Source organism: Microcebus murinus, chromosome 6, assembly GCF_040939455.1.
Source record: "Microcebus murinus isolate Inina chromosome 6, M.murinus_Inina_mat1.0, whole genome shotgun sequence".
Taxonomy (NCBI): domain Eukaryota; kingdom Metazoa; phylum Chordata; class Mammalia; order Primates; family Cheirogaleidae; genus Microcebus; species Microcebus murinus.
In genome coordinates, this window is record NC_134109.1 from 108,692,348 (window position 1) to 108,709,575 (window position 17,228).

A 17,228-nucleotide genomic window follows, 5' to 3' on the forward strand; every position below is an offset into this window, starting at 1 on the left:
AAAGCCTCTCAGGGATCATCTGGTCTAATACTCCACTGGCCAGATGTGGCAACAGGATCAGAGAGGGGAAGTAACTTCCCCAAAGCCACCAGCAACTTAACCACAGCCACAGGACTAGGCCAGAAGCCCTGAATCCCCCTTCTGCCGTCATATGCTTACAAGCTTCTCTGCCTGACGATCCCTGTCCCATGTCAAAGGCAGTCCCTGGGGTCACTGCATCCATGTGTACACTCAGGTTATTCCCAGGCCAGGCAGGATCGCGAGAGGCAGGGCAGAACCCACGCGGCGTGTGAGCTGATCTCCCCCATGATTTCACAAGTCCCGTTCAGCCCCGGGACACAGCCCACTCTTCAGACTGGGACAGGAAGGCCCAGAGGTGTGCGAAGCGGGAAAAGCTGAAGCTCCGGTCCCTTTGTACTCAGGCCCAAGAACTGAGGTGCATCTGGGCTCCAGAATGAGAGCGCAGACCCTGTTCAGCACCTCCCCAAGGAGGCCCACCAACAGGAGGATGTCTCTTGGCACTGGCTTTGGGAACAAGAGAAGAGGGAACCCCGGGACCTGGGGAGAGGCTGGAGCACTCAGAAGTCGGGCCCATTCCAGCCCTAACAGGAAGCCAGTGAGTAGTGGAGACCAAGGGTGCTGTGTCCAGAGCGGAGAGGAAGGGGCAGGGTGGTGCTGACGCCCCAGTCCTGTTCTGCCTGCCACAGCCCCACTCACCAGGTCTGAGTCCCCAGAGGCCCCCCTTACTCCCTGCTTCATTCCCTCTGGAAGCGGCAAGTCTGCGGCTTGGCTGGGAGCTCCAGGGACTAAGGTAGCCCCACGGCCGTAGGACCCGCGCATAGCTAAAACCCGGCGGGCCCTAGGGCCCCGCGGAGGAGCCCCAGCAGGCGGACCAGGCAGCCTTGCCCTCCCGGCGCTCCCAGCCTGTTGCTTATTCATTGAGAGTTGGAAAGCGCCGCCGCGGACAGCCGAGCCGGCGGCCGGCCATGTAAGGCCCCAGGCGGCCCTGCCCGCTCCGTGCCCTGCGGAGAGCCTCGCGCAGCGCTGGGCGCCGCCCCTACCCTGCCCTGACCCCTTGGCCTCGAAATGCTGTCATCGGAGGAGCCGTCCCGCTCGGGACAAGGCCAGGATGGACAAAGCTAAAGCCGGGGCAGGCAAGGAGCCGTCCTGTCCGCGAGGCCGTGGGAAAAGCAGCACGCACCGGGGGCCACTCCCGAGAGCCTCTCTGTCCACCAGGCCTCTGCAGAGGGCCCATCATGGCTCTGGGCCGAGCCAGCTGGCAGCTGGAGGCCCTGGTGTGGGGCGCCTGCTTGTGCGTCCTGGTACGCGGGCAGCAGGTACAGCCGGGGCAGGGCTCGGACCCGGGGCGCTGGCGGCAGCTGATCCAATGGGAGAACAATGGGCAGGTGTACAGCCTGCTCAACTCGGGCTCAGAGTACGTGCCGGCCGGGCCTCCGCGCGCCGAGAGTAGCTCCCGGGTGCTGCTGGCGGGCGCGCCCCAGGCCCAGCAGCGGCGCAGCCACGGGGGCCCCCGGCGTCGGCAGGCGCCGTCCCTGCCCCTACCGGGGCGCGTGGGCTCGGACACTGTGCGCGGCCAGGCGCGGCACCCATTCGGCTTCGGCCAGGTGCCCGACAACTGGCGCGAGGTGGCCGTCGGGGACAGCACCGGCATGGCCCGGGCCCGCACCTCCGTCTCCCAGCAACGGCAAGGGGGCTCCGCCTCCTCGGTCTCAGCCTCGGCCTTCGCCACCACCTACCGCCAGCCGGCCTCCTACCCGCAGCAGTTCCCCTACCCGCAGGCGCCCTTCGTCAGCCAGTACGAGAACTACGACCCCGCGTCGCGCACCTACGACCAGGGTTACGTGTACTACCGCGGCGCGGGCGGCGGCATGGGCGCGGGGGCGGCGGCCGTGGCCTCGGCGGGCGTCGTCTACCCCTTCCAGCCCCGGGCGCGCTACGAGGACTACGGCGGCGGCGAGGAGCAGCCCGAGTACCCGGCCCAGGGCTTCTACCCGGCCCCAGAGCGGCCCTACGCGCCGCAGCCGCAGCCCCCCGACGGCCTGGACCGCCGCTACTCGCACAGCCTGTACCACGAGGGCACCGCGGGCCTGGAGCAGGCCTACCCCGACCCCAGCCCCGACGCGGCGCAGCCCGCCGGGGGCGCCTACGGCGGCGACCCCCGCCTGGGCTGGTACCCGCCCTACGCCAACGTGCCGCCCGAGGCCTACAGCCCGCGCGCTGTGGAGCCGCAGCCGCCCTTCCGCGTGCTGGAGCCGCCCTACCTGCCGGTGCGCAGCTCCGACGCGCCCCCGCCGGGCGGGGACCGGAGCGGCGCGCAGCAGGGCCGCCTCAGCGTGGGCAGCGTGTACCGGCCCAACCAGAACGGTCGCGGTGAGTACGGCCCGACGCTCCGGGCCCCTCTGTAGTGCTCCTGGTCATGGTGGACTGTTCGAGGCGCCCAGGCCCACTCCTGCATCCTATACCTCCCCTGAGCTGCTAAAGCAAGGACCCCCCTCCGCACCCCACCCTAGCCAACAGCCCCACAGTATCTCGCCTGCCCGCCTCCCCCCAACCCACGCGTCATCAGTGCCAGGGGTTGGCCAGGCAGTCATGGGCTGCGACCCCGGCTTTGAGGGTAGGGGGCAGAGGGACCACCTGGGCCTTGGGAGGAGACACCTTTCAGACCTGGCTTGGGTCATCTGGGGACAGAGGGAAGGAGCCATTCTCCTTGCCTCTCCCTCCTTATAATCAGGGCACCTCCTTCCACATCTGGAGGTGCCCCTGTGCCAGCCCACAGGTGAGGCAGGGAGCGTCAGAGCCTGCATCTGCCCGGCCAGCAAGGGGAGGTGTGGCAAGTGCCTGTTACTGGGCATCTGTGAGCTTGGCCTGAGTGATCCAGAGGTTAGTGCTGGCCTTTGCCCTGGGCAGGAGCCCAGACTAGATGGCCAGAACTCCCTGAGGGGGCGTGTCTGCAAGGCCAGGATTAGAGACATCAGTGAGGCACTGGCCTGGGCACAAATTCGAGGGGTACCCCAACCTCAGTAATGGAGATAAATATCTCAATGAATTATGTAAAAATCAAAATTAATGCAAAAATATCCATGATGAAAAAAATACTCAAATTTTATTGTATTTTATTATTATTTTGTTAGCAACAGGGTCTTGCTCTGTCATGCACCCAGGCTGGAGTGCAGAGGCATGATCACAGCTCACAGCAACCTCAAACTCTTGGGCTCAAGAGATCCTCCTGCCTCAGCCTCCCAAGTAGCTGGGACTACAGATGTGAGCCACCATGCTCGGCCAAAATATTCATATTTTAAATAGAATCAGTACAAGTGCTGTACCGAGCCATATTGGAGCTGAGGCAAACTGAAAAATCATCAGTATAGATCCTGTCTTTATTTGCAATTTGGATATCTTGTTGCTCACAGATTTTTTTGGCATTAATTTTGAGTTTTAAAAATATTGCATTAAATATTATCTTGGCTACTGAGGTTTTTTGGAGCCCCCATAAATTTGCACTCCAGGGCAGGGCCTCACTGCCTCACTCCCCTCACCCTGGTCCTGGCCCGAAGGGAGGGTCCCAGCAGGCAGCTTGGACAGGTCTCCCTCTGGCTTCTCAGGGAGTGAAGATACAACCCAGTCTTGGGATGGCCCCAGCCATCTGCACGTGAGGCTGCAGTGGGGGGCGGTGCCCACACGTGCGTGAGCAGATGGAGGTGAAGGTGCCGTGGCAAGGGCCTGCTGGTGGGTCTGCCCCACCCCACCCCTTCCTGGAATGCTCCTTCCTGCTTTTCTTCCTTAGGGGCAGTCAGCTTTTTGGTCAAGGTTTTCCACTCAGTCCCTGATGCTTATTCAGTCCACCCCCACCCTGCCTCTCTCAGGCTGGAGTCAGTTCCCCCATCCGTGATCCTCTGCTCCCACCCAGCTTGCTGTGCCAGGCCCGCGGGGTGAGGGCCAGCCCTGCGGGACCACAGGTGCAGGGCTAGAGGCGCAGCCTTGGGATGATGCCTGTCTCCAGCCACGCTGACCCTGGGTGAGGGGAGCTTGCTGGGGTGGCTCCTGTCTCCCTGAGGACTGCTGGAGCCCAGGGCTAGGGGAAAAGAGTGCCCACCGGTAGCACCCACTTCTCACACCAAGGTGCAGCCCTTAATTGGGTGCTGAATCCCACTTTGAGAACCAGCAGGAGCCCAGGCTGCGTCAGACGCCGGTCCCTCTGTGACGTGAGGAAGGGTGCCTCCGCCCCCGCGGTCCTCACCTGGAAGGAGCCTCCTATCACAGCCGAGCAGCGACTGCTCCTGGAGCCCCATGGAGGAGAGGGTATTTTACTTACAGGGTGCTGAACTTTTGCGGCAGCTTTTCTTAGAATGCAAGACCTCAGCATGAGGCTCAGGCAGAAGGGCCCCACCTCTGGGCAGAGGAGAAAAACCGAGGCCTCAAATGCCACAACGCTGGCAGGCCCAGGCCTGGGACTCAGCGTCTGGGCTCCAAGCCAGTGAGTGTTCTAGGGCCCCTCTTTGGCCTGTTAGTTCTTAAGGAAGCCAGTTGGTTCCGAGGTTATGGGGCAGGGCAAAGCCTTGTCTGGAGTGGGGTTGCTGGGTGCTTAGCAGGGCTTCTGGTCCCTGCCCCTGAGCCCCACAGTTCACTTTGGGTCAAAGATTTTTCTTCCTGAAAGGCAGTATCTTAGGTGCCAAGCCAAGTGTGCGGACATGCATCTAATCCAGGCCCTGCCCTGAGGGAAGCGTAGCAGCGGGGCTTCTCAGTGCTGGGATTAGGCAAGCATTGGCGGGCCAGGGGCTTTGGGAGCCCAGAGGAAGCTCCTCCTCGGTCAGGGCTGGGGTTCAGGAGGACTCCCAGAGAAGGAGGTCTCCGAGCATTGCTGCAAGCGATCGTCAGCACCCGCCAGGCGCCCTAATCATTGAGGGTGTGGGGTGGGAGTGTGTTTGGGGGTGCAGGCCAGTTTGGGGCTCATGAGGAGGCCAGAGAGGGAGCAGTAGTCTCCCCCATCATTGGTACCTCCCTCCCCACCCTGCTAGGCCGGGACCATGGAAAATCCCAGCCCAGGGAAGGCCAAGCCTTGTACTTGAGATCAGACCCCCAGGCCTGGCTTGGGAGCCCAAGGCAGATTCCCCGAGACTGACTTCATTCCTCCTGGCCACACACTCAGGGGTCTGAGGCAGCGCTGGCAGCCTGCACATGTGTGTGGGTGTGGATGTGTCCTCACAACACCAAACACATGTGAGCACCGCCCACATCCCTCCATGGGTGGGTGGTTTCCAAGTGCCTGTCCTGAGCCTGATTTCTTCCTTGGGTGCCTGCACCCTCTGCCCACCCTGGGTGCTGGGACTACCCCAGGCTTCCTGCAGTTCCATTGTCTCCAACTCTGAAACGTGTAACTGGAAGGGATGAGAGGAGGAAACAGAAGCCCAGAGAGGGTCACATACTTTGCCTGACTGTCACAGCTAATGCCCCAAGAGAAGCCTGGAGGGTGGCCGGTTGGTTCCCAGGCCCGGCTCTGTGTCCCGTGCCGTGCCAGCTCCCGTGATGTGACCTCTCCCTGGACCATCACCGGGCTCTTCTCTCCTGGCATCCCTGCCCCAGCTCTTGCCTCAGCTTCTCTGAGCTGGGGGTCTTAGTGCCAACTAAGCACATAACCCCTGGCCCCAGAAGGCCAAAGCTCCTCTGCCAGGGCCTCCCCTTCCATCTCCGGCTTGACTCACAGGCTTTGGCAACCCTGTGAAAGGAACATGAAACAGGCTGCCCTGGGCATCCTCCCAGGGCATCTCGATGGTTGTGCCAGCCTTGCCTGGCATGTGTCCTCTATTCCTGTCCTCACATGGCCAATTGGAGGCCAGGAGGGAACAGCAGCTGCCTCTTCCCTGGTCCCCTGCTCCAAATCTCTTTCTCTCCAGTCCATCCTACATGTGGAGCAGATAGACCCTTGCAGTGCTGACCAGGTTACTCCCTGCTCAAGAAGATCCTGTGGCTCCCCAGGGCCTTCAGGACAAATCTAAATGTCTCAGTCTAGCATTCCAGAACCAGAGGTTCCTCCTTCCTCTCCTTTCCTCCTCCTTCCTCTCTCAGGCCTCCACAGCCCCCATGGGACTCTGCAAGCTCCTGGGCCGAGATGTGACATCTCCCTACACATGCCCAAGGGTGTTTCTAAGGTACCCCCCTCTCTGTACAGCCTCCTGCTTCCACGAGGCCAGAGTGGGACCCTCCGTCCCTGAGAGCAGACCTGGCTCCCACTACCACCCCTGCTGCCTGGGCCATGAGCTCATCTGGGCCTGCCCCCCAAGCTGCCTGCTCCTACAGGTCACCTGCCTTCCTCTGCAGGGCTTGGAGTAGATATAGGGAAGGACCAAAGCAGGCCTCCACTTAACTCGCTTCCAGAGCTGGAACCCCAAGGCAGGGATGATAGTACCAACTTGGCCATTTGCTGACGAGCACCTGCTGAGCTTCGTGGCTTCAATGTGCGGTTTCATTGTCCCTCACAGCCTCCTAGTGAGGGGAGATTATGGTTTCCCTGGTGCAGATGAGAAAACTGGGGCCTAGGGAGGTGGCACAGCAGGGTGCACCTGAGCCAGAATTCAAACTGAGGTGACCCAGGAGGATGCCATGCTCAACCTGCAAGCGGGGTGTGCAGGGCACAGGTGTGAGCCCTCTGCCAGCTGTGCCTCTCTGGGCCTCAGCGCCCCACTGCGTGCAGGGTAGAATCATGCTCGCATTTACCAGGCACTTTGTGCGTCGTCTCCTTTAGTCCCCGGCTCCCAGCCAGGTGCTGTTATCTGTCCCCTTGTACAGATAAGGCAGCAGGTTCACTTGCTGACTTTCAGCAGTGAAACTAGGATTTGAGTCTGTGTGACTCCCTGTCCTAAGTTCTTAACAACCATATGTTATTTTTAGAAATACGTTTGCTTGGCCTGTACACCACATTCATTCATGCACTCATTTGGTTATTCACTCATTCGACAGGTATTTGACTGTCTGTCTTCTGTATTCAGGGCACTGGCTGTGGCAGAGTGAGATGGGACAGTGGGTGGGAAAGACTTTGGGAGCAAAGAGTGCCCCCCAGTGTGGTGTAGGGTAAAGCCCTGCCATTCTCACTCCAGACTCGGAATGTTTACCGAACAAGCACTCACATAGTGCTTACTGAGCACCTGGTGCTGTTCTTGGAGCTTTACAGTTAGAGCCACTTAATCCTTACAGCCCTACCACTACTGTCCCCATTTTGCAGATGAGGAAACCAAGGCCCCGAGAGGTAAAGTGACTTGCCCTGGAGCCAGAAGCACAGATCAGCATCCCTCCTTTCTTCCCCGCTCCTTCGGAAAAAAATTGAGTCTTCAGGCTGAGAGAGCCGTAGAGGGGCCGAGTCCTCCTCCTGCCTCCATGCCTCCTGCCTCCATGCTTGTCCACGGAGAGTCATTAGTGCCTGAACAAACAAGTGCTGTCCTGAGCGGCCCACCCCAGGCAGACTTCCTGTCTCCTCTCTTATCACTCCCTCGCAAGGCACTTCCTCTCTCTCCTGGTTTCAGACTGGACTGTTCCTGCAAGAAGACAGCCCTGTTTTTAAATAAGAAGAAAGGCTGATATTTATTGAATGGACACCATGCCAAGTATTTTCTTTTCTTTTCGTCCTTTCTTTTTCTCATTTAATCCCCCTAACAACCTTGTGAGATAGATACCATTATGTCCACTTTACAGATGAGGAAACTGAGGCTCAGAGAAATTAAGTAACTTGCCCAAGGTCTCAGGGTTCATCAGTGGCCAAGCTGGACCTAGACTGCCTGTCCCCTCCATTAGGCAGCCCTGGCCTAAGCCTGCTCTGCCCCTCAGGGAAGGGTATTTTATAGTTGTGTCACCTGTCTTAGTCTTCATTGTTTCTCTCAGGTCTAAACCCCCTGAAAAAAACAAAATTTGGATTTTTGCCTCAAGTTGGCAGGCCCCACAGTCACTGGGGACGGTGGCGGGGCAGGGGGAGCCATTAGTGCCGTTACTGGTGCCAGGCTACTGCTGGACTTGGCCTGTGCGTTCTGGCCTTTTGTCACCTCTCCTCCCTGTCTCCTAACCCCAGGGGTTCCCATCTCACATTGTCCTCTGCTCTCAGAAGGGGCACCCCTCCCCAGTCGCTCCAGCCTGAGTCCACCCTACTTCCTTTCCAAACCAAGAACACATGGAAAACTCCCCAGGGCAGTGGCTGGAACGGGCAGGAGAGGGAGGGGGCGGATGGTCGGCCCAGGCAGCCCACACCTGCTTCCAATTGCTGTGCCCAGCATTCCTGCGGGGAGCAGTCAGGCCTCGCACATGTGCCCTGCGCTGGCCCAAACACCTCCTCGCCACAGGCAGCTGGACCAAGAGGGCCTGAACTCAGAACCACAGGGTTGGGGTTGGGCCTGGGTCCCTCTTCCCCTTGTGGATGGGCACCCCAGAAACCGGCATTTCAGGATCACCTGGACACGGGCTGAGGGGTGACAGAATGCCAGAGCAGGAAGGGGCTCGGGTGGGTGCGTCGATGTCTGAGAGGACTTTGCCATCAAAACCTTGAGAGACAACCCACCCTTCCCTCCGTTTGTGGGCCAGCTGGAACCATGCGTTTTCCAAGCCCCAAGATAATTTTTTTTTCAAAAGAAAGGACTTTTTGAATCAATTCCAGCCTCTGCTTGATAATGAAGTCTGTGCTCCTGCGGGCAGATGCCACCAGACCCTTTGTGGGATGCGGACATTCACGCACACACTCGCCAAGGGCATGCGGGTGCTGGGCCCTGAGCTGGGCACGGGGGATTTGGGGCACCCCAGACCCATCCCTGCCTCACCAAGGTCTCGGCCTGGCAGCAAGAAACCAGCAAGCGGATGCAGAGTGGCCCCAGCCCCTCCATCTCTCCGGCTCCCAGCACCTGCCTTGTGCCTGTGAGACCTGGGCCAGCAGCGGGCGCAGGCCGGGACCGCGCTGCCCGCCTCTGCCCTCAGGGCTCTCGCCTGGCAGAGAGCACACACCACCTCAGGAGGAATGTTCATTGGGCGCCTCACTGTGTGCTGCACTGGTCTAGAGCTGGGCATTCAGCAGGGAAAAGAAAGACAAAACTCCTCGCCCTTGTGGGTCTTATATTTTCATGTATAAACATAATAAATAGGTAAATAGTAGAAGGTGGTGAGTGCAGTGGGAACAATAGAGATAGGTAAGGAAGGTGCGGCGGGTCAGGGAGGGGCAGTGGCAGAGGTGGGCAGGGCAGGCCTTATGAAGGTGACATTTGAGCAGAAGTGTGCAAGAGGCATGTGAGTGGGCCGTGCAGCTCTCTGCAGGAAGAGAGGGTTCCAGACAGGGGAAGCAGCCAGTTCAAAGGCCCTGAGGCAGGAATTCCCTGGGGCTTTCGAGAATGTTCCAGTGTGGTTAGAACGGAGTGGAGTGGAGTGGAAGTGGGGCCATGACAGGAGGCAGGTCAGAGAGGTCACGGGGCGCTGGCTGTGGAGGGCCTCGGGGGCCACTGTGAGGAACTGGGCTGTTCCTCTCTGTGCACCAGGGAGCCGCTGCAGGCTTTGAGCTGAGCAGTGACATTTGAACAGAGCCAACTGCTGTGCCAGGAGTAGACAGTGTGGAGTCAGGCAGGGAGACGGAGAAGAGTCTGCGGCAGAGCCCCAGGCCGAACAGGAACCTGGGAGGAGACCGCTTTGGGGTATATCCTAGAGGCAGAGCTGCTGGGACTCCTGGTGGTCGGATGTGGGGGTGAGAGAGAGGGTCAGGGACAACGCAGTGGCTTGTGGCCCTGCCGCTGGAAGGCGCAGCTCCAGGAGCTGCCGTGAGAAGGCTGTGGGCAGAACAGGCTCTGTAAGAAAGATAAAAATATCAGGTCACTGTGCAGGATCTGAGGGCAGGGAGTGAGCCTCTGAGGCAGCCGAAGCATCGGGGAGGCTTCTGGAGGGCCGGTGGGGGGGGCAGGCTGGGCCTGTGCAGGTTGGGTGGGCTTTGGGGGCAGGGCTGTGTTACAGGGGGAATGAACGTGCGAGAGGTGTGCAGAGAGGCACCTAGGTGTGCCTGAGAAGGGAGCTGACCTCCCCAGTGGGTAACCACGGCCACCTCCCCGCTCTGCCCATCCCGCTTCCTGGGCAGCTGGCTCCACCGAGCACATGGGCAGACCCCCTTGTGCACAGAGTGATGTGTCACTGCCACTAGACTCTGGGGGGGAGGGGGCAGGTGAATGCTGTAAGCGGGTGCAGAGGGTGGTGGAGGGGTGGTCAGGGCCAACATGACAGGCTTCAGGGCCCGAAGGCTGTGTGACTTACATGAGCAGGGCTGGCTCTGTGTGTGAGGTGGGGGCCGTGGTGATGTTGAGCAGGGAACTCCAGGACAAGGGCATCATGGGGTCAGAGGCTAGGGGTAGGAAAGGTCAGGGTCTACTGCTAGGGACCTGCCTGTTGACCCATAGGGTTAAGAGTTCTGGAGGCCAGGTTAAAGCCAGAACACAGAAGGCATTAGCTGCCACCCCGAGACTTCTGGGCTTGAGTCTGTGGGCAGTGGGGAGCCACTGAAGATTCTGGCCCTGCCTTTATGGCCGGCATAGCTCATTTGCTGGGCTGGGTTTGCCCCTTCATGGTGGGGCAAAGCAGACTGCAGCCACCTCGCCTGTCTGCTCTCACCAACAGGTGTGGTGCCAGCAGGCCTGTGCTGACAATTCAATGTCCTGATTACAGGATAATCATTTCCTGGGGTGCCAGCGGCCAGCCCCGCCCCCGGAGGCACTCTCCAGCTCATCGTCGTTCCAGGCCCTGCTCAGTGGCGCTTCCCGCTGCTCCCCCACCTAGGGGTCCTCCGGAGTCCGGCTGCGCTGGCCAAAACCCTGCCCAGCACATATTTCACAACCCACTGACCGGTTCCTGCTGGGCTTTGTTTATCCTCCGGCGCTCCAGGGCTCTTCCGCAGTCCACTTTCCATCATCTGCTCCTCGCGAGCAGCCGGCCTGGGAGGGGAGATTTCAGAGATGAGGTTTATTGAGCCCGCTGAAAAAGGGAAGCCAAGAGGGAAACAGGTGAGGTGTGGGCAAGCAGTAGGAATGTAGCCACAGGGCCCCTGGCGCTGGGCAGCCTCCAAGAACCGCTGGGCAGGAGGGAACGGATTCCTAATGAAGCAGGAAGGATTTAGATCAGACGGTGGGAGAATTTCCTGACTGCTGAAGTATCGTCTGTGAGGTTGTGAGAGGTCTCAGGCTCTTGCCCAAGGTTGGAAAATGGACTAAATAGCTCCCAGAAAGTATTTTAATCCACAAGTGTTTATCAAGCCATCCAACCTGCGCTCAAGGACAGTTAGTCCAATCTCCCCCATTATGCAGATGGGGAAACTGAGCCTCAGAAAGGGGCATCGGGAGGTTGGACAAGATGGTAAACCCACCTTGAAGTCGTACTCCTGAGAAGGCCCCAGTTGGATCCAGCTAGGGAAGGGGCACATGGTCGTCATCCTTGGGTTCCCCAGGGCTGGCGTGGAAGCTGTCAGCATCTCCAGACCCAGCCTAGAGCAGGAGAAAGGGTGAGCCTGTCTTGAGCACCTTGGCCCCAAGAGTCAGTGTGACAGGTTCTTCCTGCTGAGGTCCTGGGGTCCCCGTAGAGGAAGCTCCAGGGCGGAGCAGGGACGCAGAACACAGGGCCTTTCCCCTCGGCTCTGGGCCCTCACTGCCCTGGAGGGGCTGAGCGCCTGCCACAGCTGAACGGCGGGCAGACCAGCGCTGGCTGGCTGCCTGCGGAATGGCTTCCGCACCCGATCCACTCACGCCAGCCCCTCCCCAGCCGAGCAGCCTGGCTTTGGCCATCCCAAGAGTCTTTGCTGCCCTCTGACTCAGTTTCCCTGCCATGAATCCCTAAGGTCAACATCTTCTGGGGAATAGCACCCATGGGGGCCAGCACAGGGCTCTAGGCCTCAAGGGGGGTGGAGGACAATTAGAAGAGGACAAATAGAGGCTGTAAAGCCCAAAGGGGCGCAGTCAGCCCAGGGCCACACACAAGGTCTGTGACCGAGTAGGGTAAGAACCCAGGCTCCTGTCTCCCTCTGGGGAGCAGGAGGCAGGACGCTGGTGGTGACCAGGGCCTCCCTGGGTAGTCTGAGCAAGACCCTCGGCCCCAGTGTGGTCAGACCCCTCACCCGGCCCCCCACCTGCAGTGCTGGAGGCTCGGTGGAGGTGGGAGGGGAGCCGGGAGCTGGACGCACGGCCCGCCAGGTCCGGGAGGGGCCTGTGCACGTGGTTCACTAGAGCACGTTTGTGGAGCGGGAGTCGGAGGCGACCTGGCAGTCTACACGGGAGGGAGGCTGGCCAGCTGCGGCGCGGGGATGCACGCTGTGGAATCCTGGTGAGCGAGGCAGGCTGGGAAGTGGACAGATCTTAAAGGTTTACATTGACTGCAAAATCAGGAAACAGAACGAGATCCATACTTTAAAAATGCATACCCACCTCCAGGGCACCGCAGGTTTTATGCAGACAGCACCGATGGTCACGGACATGTCTGAGGGTCGGGATAAAGATGAAGGGAAAGAAAATTTGATAAGACAAGAAATGGGCCTTGAGTAGACCAACCATCATGGTTGGTTTGCTCTGAACTGAGAATTAGGATTAATTCAGTTCTCTGCATTTATAAAAGCAGAAGTCTCTGGGGAAAGTTCTCATTGGAACCCGCTTTTTAGAGTCTCCAGTTCGAGGGCTGAGGGCTGGATGACTCCATGTGTGCTGGAAAAAGAGATCCCAGCCCTCCTCGAAATTATGTCTCCATGACTGACGGCTCCTCCTGCGTTTGGAGTAGGCAGAAAGGCCCTTTCTCCAGGATCTTTCTTTAAAATGCACACTTCTTGGGGTGGGGGCCTGATCACGCCGCCTGGTTGTTACTGGACTGTACCCAACGTTGGCCACCCTGCCTGGAGGGCAAGCCTTCCTCCTGCCCCTTCCAACATCACACAGCCCCTACCTCCAGCCCCGTGGAGGGGCTGGGATCCCAAGCCCGCAAGCCTGGCTGTGGACGGAATGTCCCCTGGGAGAGCAGCCCGGAGAAGGAGGCATTGCTCCTTCCTGAAAAAACATGCCAGCCATGGAGGGGCTGGCTGTTCCTCGGGACCTCGGCAGGGGATCCCAAGGGCGAGGGCAAGGGGCACTGGCCTGCACTCCGGAGGCTGCTCTTTTCCAGTGGCTTCCCCAAGCCGCTGCCTCCCAGGGGAAGGAGGGTATGGGGGCACAGCCGGGCAGGGGGGAAGGCAATTTGGGGGGACACAGAAGGCCCCAGTGATGGCCTGAGATATGGAACAAAGAAAACTTAAAATAATGGTAAGAGTGATCCCATGGAGAAGGCAAAACTAATCTCTGGTGATGGAGAAGCAGATCCGTGGTTGCCTGGGGTGGTTGAGGGGCTGGGGTTACTGGGAAGGGGCTGGGGGGATGGAAACAGTCCATAGCCCGACTGGTGCATGGCCTCATACATTTGTTAGAACTTATTAAACTGTACACCTGGAATCTGTGCATTCAACTATATATAGATTATACCTTTAAAAATACTCAAAAGTTTACTTTCATAAAAAGAATGATAAGAGGAGTCCTGGGAGGAGGTCAGGAGCTAGCGTCTCCTCCTGGGGCCTCCCTGGCCCACTGTGTGACCCTGGACAAACCCCTGCCCTCTCTGAGCCTCAGTCTCATCCAGCACTTCCAAAGGCACCTGTGCCCTGGTGTCTTGGAGGACAGGGTGTGGAGCATGCTGTGGGTGCTCGACAGCCATGTACTGAGCCCCTGATCGTTAAAGAAGCTCACTGGACAGAGGCCGAGGGGACTGGGGCCCTCTGTCATCCCCAAAGCACACGTCCCTGGGCACCGTGGCTGGCCCTGCTGAGGCTCAGGTGGGACTCGGGCCTGCGCTCAGAGAGCACAGTGCAGAGGGCGGCCACACCAGCAGCTGCGCTGGACTCTAGGTGCAGATCGGTGCAGACGGGCCTGAGACGGGGAGTATGTGAGGCCCGGGGTGCCGTCGCCACTCAGGGAAGACGCCCTAGTGCGAGAGGCGCCTGCCTGAGCCGAGATTCCCCAACAGTGAGAGGGCGACGGTGGTCGTCTAGGATGGGGGTCAGGGCTGCGATTGTGGCCAGTAGCCCCGAGCAGTCTGTCCTTAGTCTGGCTCCGAGTCCCCACATGTGGTATGCTACAGATGTCCCTCCCCCCAGCCCTGGAGCTCATAAACACCCCTGCCCTACTCAGTTTCAATCAAAAAGGATTGAGGATGTCAAAGCAATTTCTTTTTAAGGTTTTTTTTTTTTTTTTAAGTACAAAGCTTTAGCACATCATCTGAGGACACACAGCAACGAGGCTGAAATTCAGAATTGTTCATAGCTAACAGGATTCGGTCTGTACGCTTTAGTCTGTGACCAGGCTCAGAGCTCAGTCTGTGACCAGGGTGAGATTTCAGTGTGTCACCAGGGTCGGGGGTCAGTCTGTGACCAGGGTGAGATTTCAGTGTGTGACCAGGGTCAGGGGTCAGTCTGTGACCAGGGTGAGATTTCAGTGTGTGACCAGGGTCAGGGGTCAGTCTGTGACCAGGGTGAGATTTCAGTGTGTGACCAGGGTCGGGGGTCAGTGTGTGACCAGGGTGAGATTTCAGTGTGTGACCAGGGTCGGGGGTCAGTGTGTGACCAGGGTGAGATTTCAGTGTGTGACCAGGGTCGGGGGTCAGTCTGTGACCAGGGTGAGATTTCAGTGTGTGACCAGGGTCAGGGGTCAGTCTGTGACCAGGGTGAGATTTCAGTGTGTGACCAGGGTCGGGGGTCAGTCTGTGACCAGGGTGAGATTTCAGTGTGTGACCAGGGTCGGGGGTCAGTGTGTGACCAGGGTCGGGGGTCAGTCTGTGACCAGGGTGAGATTTCAGTGTGTGACCAGGGTCGGGGGTCAGTCTGTGACCAGGGTGAGATTTCAGTGTGTGACCAGGGTCGGGGGTCAGTGTGTGACCAGGGTCGGGGGTCAGTCTGTGACCAGGGTGAGATTTCAGTGTGTGACCAGGGTCGGGGGTCAGTCTGTGACCAGGGTGAGATTTCAGTGTGTGACCAGGGTCAGGGGTCAGTCTGTGACCAGGGTGAGATTTCAGTGTGTGACCAGGGTCGGGGGTCAGTCTGTGACCAGGGTGAGATTTCAGTGTGTGACCAGGGTCGGGGGTCAGTCTGTGACCAGGGTGAGATTTCAGTGTGTGACCAGGGTCGGGGGTCAGTGTGTGACCAGGGTCGGGGGTCAGTCTGTGACCAGGGTGAGATTTCAGTGTGTGACCAGGGTCGGGGGTCAGTCTGTGAGCAGGGTCAGATTTCAGTGTGTGACCAGGGTCGGGGGTCAGTCTGTGACCAGGGTGAGATTTCAGTGTGTGACCAGGGTCGGGGGTCAGTGTGTGACCAGGGTCGGGGGTCAGTGTGTGACCAGGGTGAGATTTCAGTGTGTGACCGGGGTTGGGGCTCAGTCTGTGAGCAGGGTCAGATTTCAGTCTGTGACCAGGGTCGGGGCTCAGTCTGTGACCAGGGTCAGTTTTCAGTCTGTGACCAGGGTTGGGGCTCAGTGTGTGGCCAGGGTCAGGGCTCAGTGTGTGGCCAGGGTCGGGGCTCAGTCTGTGACCAGGGTCGGGGGTCAGTCTGTGACCAGGGTCGGGGCTCAGTCTGTGGCCAGGGTCGGGGCTCAGTCTGTGGCCAGGGTCAGTTTTCAGTCTGTGACCAGGGTTGGGGCTCAGTGTGTGACCAGGGTCGGGGCTCAGTCTGTGGCCAGGGTCAGGGCTCAGTCTGTGACCAGGGTCGGGGCTCAGTCTGTGACCAGGGTTGGGGCTCAGTGTGTGACCAGGGTTGGGGCTCAGTCTGTGACCAGGGTCGGGGCTCAGTCTGTGACCAGGGTCGGGGCTCAGTCTGTGACCAGGGTCGGGGGTCAGCGTGTGACCAGGTTCGGGGCTCAGCCTGTGACCAGGGTCGGGGCTCAGTCTGTGACCAGGGTTGGGGCTCAGTCTGTGACCAGGGTCAGTTTTCAGTCTGTGACCAGGGTTGGGGCTCAGTGTGTGGCCAGGGTCGGGGCTCAGTCTGTGACCAGGGTCGGGGCTCAGTGTGTGGCCAGGGTCGGGGCTCAGTCTGTGACCAGGGTCGGGGCTCAGTGTGTGGCCAGGGTCGGGGCTCAGTCTGTGACCAGGGTCGGGGCTCAGTGTGTGGCCAGGGTCGGGGCTCAGTCTGTGACCAGGGTCGGGGCTCAGTGTGTGGCCAGGGTCGGGGCTCAGTGTGTGACCAGGGTCAGGGCTCAGTCTATGACATGGTCAAGGCTCAATCGGACGCCAGGAACAACATCAGCGCTCACTGGCCCCCCCTGGCCTCTTACTCAGCTGGCTCCTCCCAGGGCCCTGGGTTGCATAGCCGGCTCATGAAATGGCCTAAGAGGAAGGGTCAGGCCAGAAAAGCTTTGTGGAGCCATCTGTGCAGTATTTGTTGAAACTGGGCCTGGGGTGGGGGCGGCAGGCTGTCTGGTGTCCAATGCTTGATCCCTCGAGGCCTCAGGCCCGGCTGCCCCGCCCCTGCACGCTGCTGAGGGAGAGGCCTCTTGTCCTCATCCCCCAGCCCCTAGGCTTCCGGGGACCAGAGGGTGAGAACCAGCTCCCAGCTGGGTTTGAGGGCCAAGAGTCCCATGGGAGATGACTGCAAACATTCCTGGAGGCTCAAGTAATAGGGCCTAGGCTGGCCAAGAAGTCCCCCATCAGCCAGGAGCCACCTCATCCTCACCCACCCTCGTCCTCCAAGCCGCTGCTTCATTCCCAGTAGGTGAGGTCACCCTGGCTGTCTGGACCGGGCTCCCCCATGACCCAAGCCCCAGGGAGAGCAAGGCTAGGGGCTGGGGACCTGGGGGTGTGTTGGGTGTACAGGCCGATGCCTCTGTCAAAGCCTAGGAGCCAGACTTCCCCTTCTCTGCCTCGTCTCGTGGGCCTGAAAGCTGATGAAAGGGTCTTGGCAGCAAGACTCAACCCCATCGCTCAAGCCCTCTTGCTTGCTGTCCTCCTTCCCCACTCTAGGAGCAGAGGGCTTGAAAGAAGCTAAGAGGCGCTCACAGCCTCATTCTATCATTTACCGGACAGATCCCAGAGGTGGAGAGGAGAGGCGCGTAGAGGCCCCAGGCCCATTCCCCTTTAAGTGGGCAGCAGAGCTGGGACAGGGCCCAGGCCCTGGCATCCCCTTGCCCACTCCCAGCCCGCCCGTGCCCCGCACTCCCAGCATT

General features: G+C 59.7%; 1 protein-coding gene across 1 annotated transcript in view; it reads left to right on the plus strand.

Moving 5' to 3' along the window:
- Nucleotides 1-840: 840 nt before the first annotated feature.
- Nucleotides 841-17,228, plus strand: part of LOXL1 (lysyl oxidase like 1) — a 28,538-nt gene continuing 12,150 nt past the window's right edge. Inside the window, exon 1 of the mRNA XM_012748252.3 lies at nt 841-2,391. Within this exon, the coding sequence (XP_012603706.2) occupies nt 1,257-2,391 (1,135 nt within the window). The 5' untranslated portion in view covers nt 841-1,256. The remainder of the gene's footprint in view (nt 2,392-17,228) is intronic.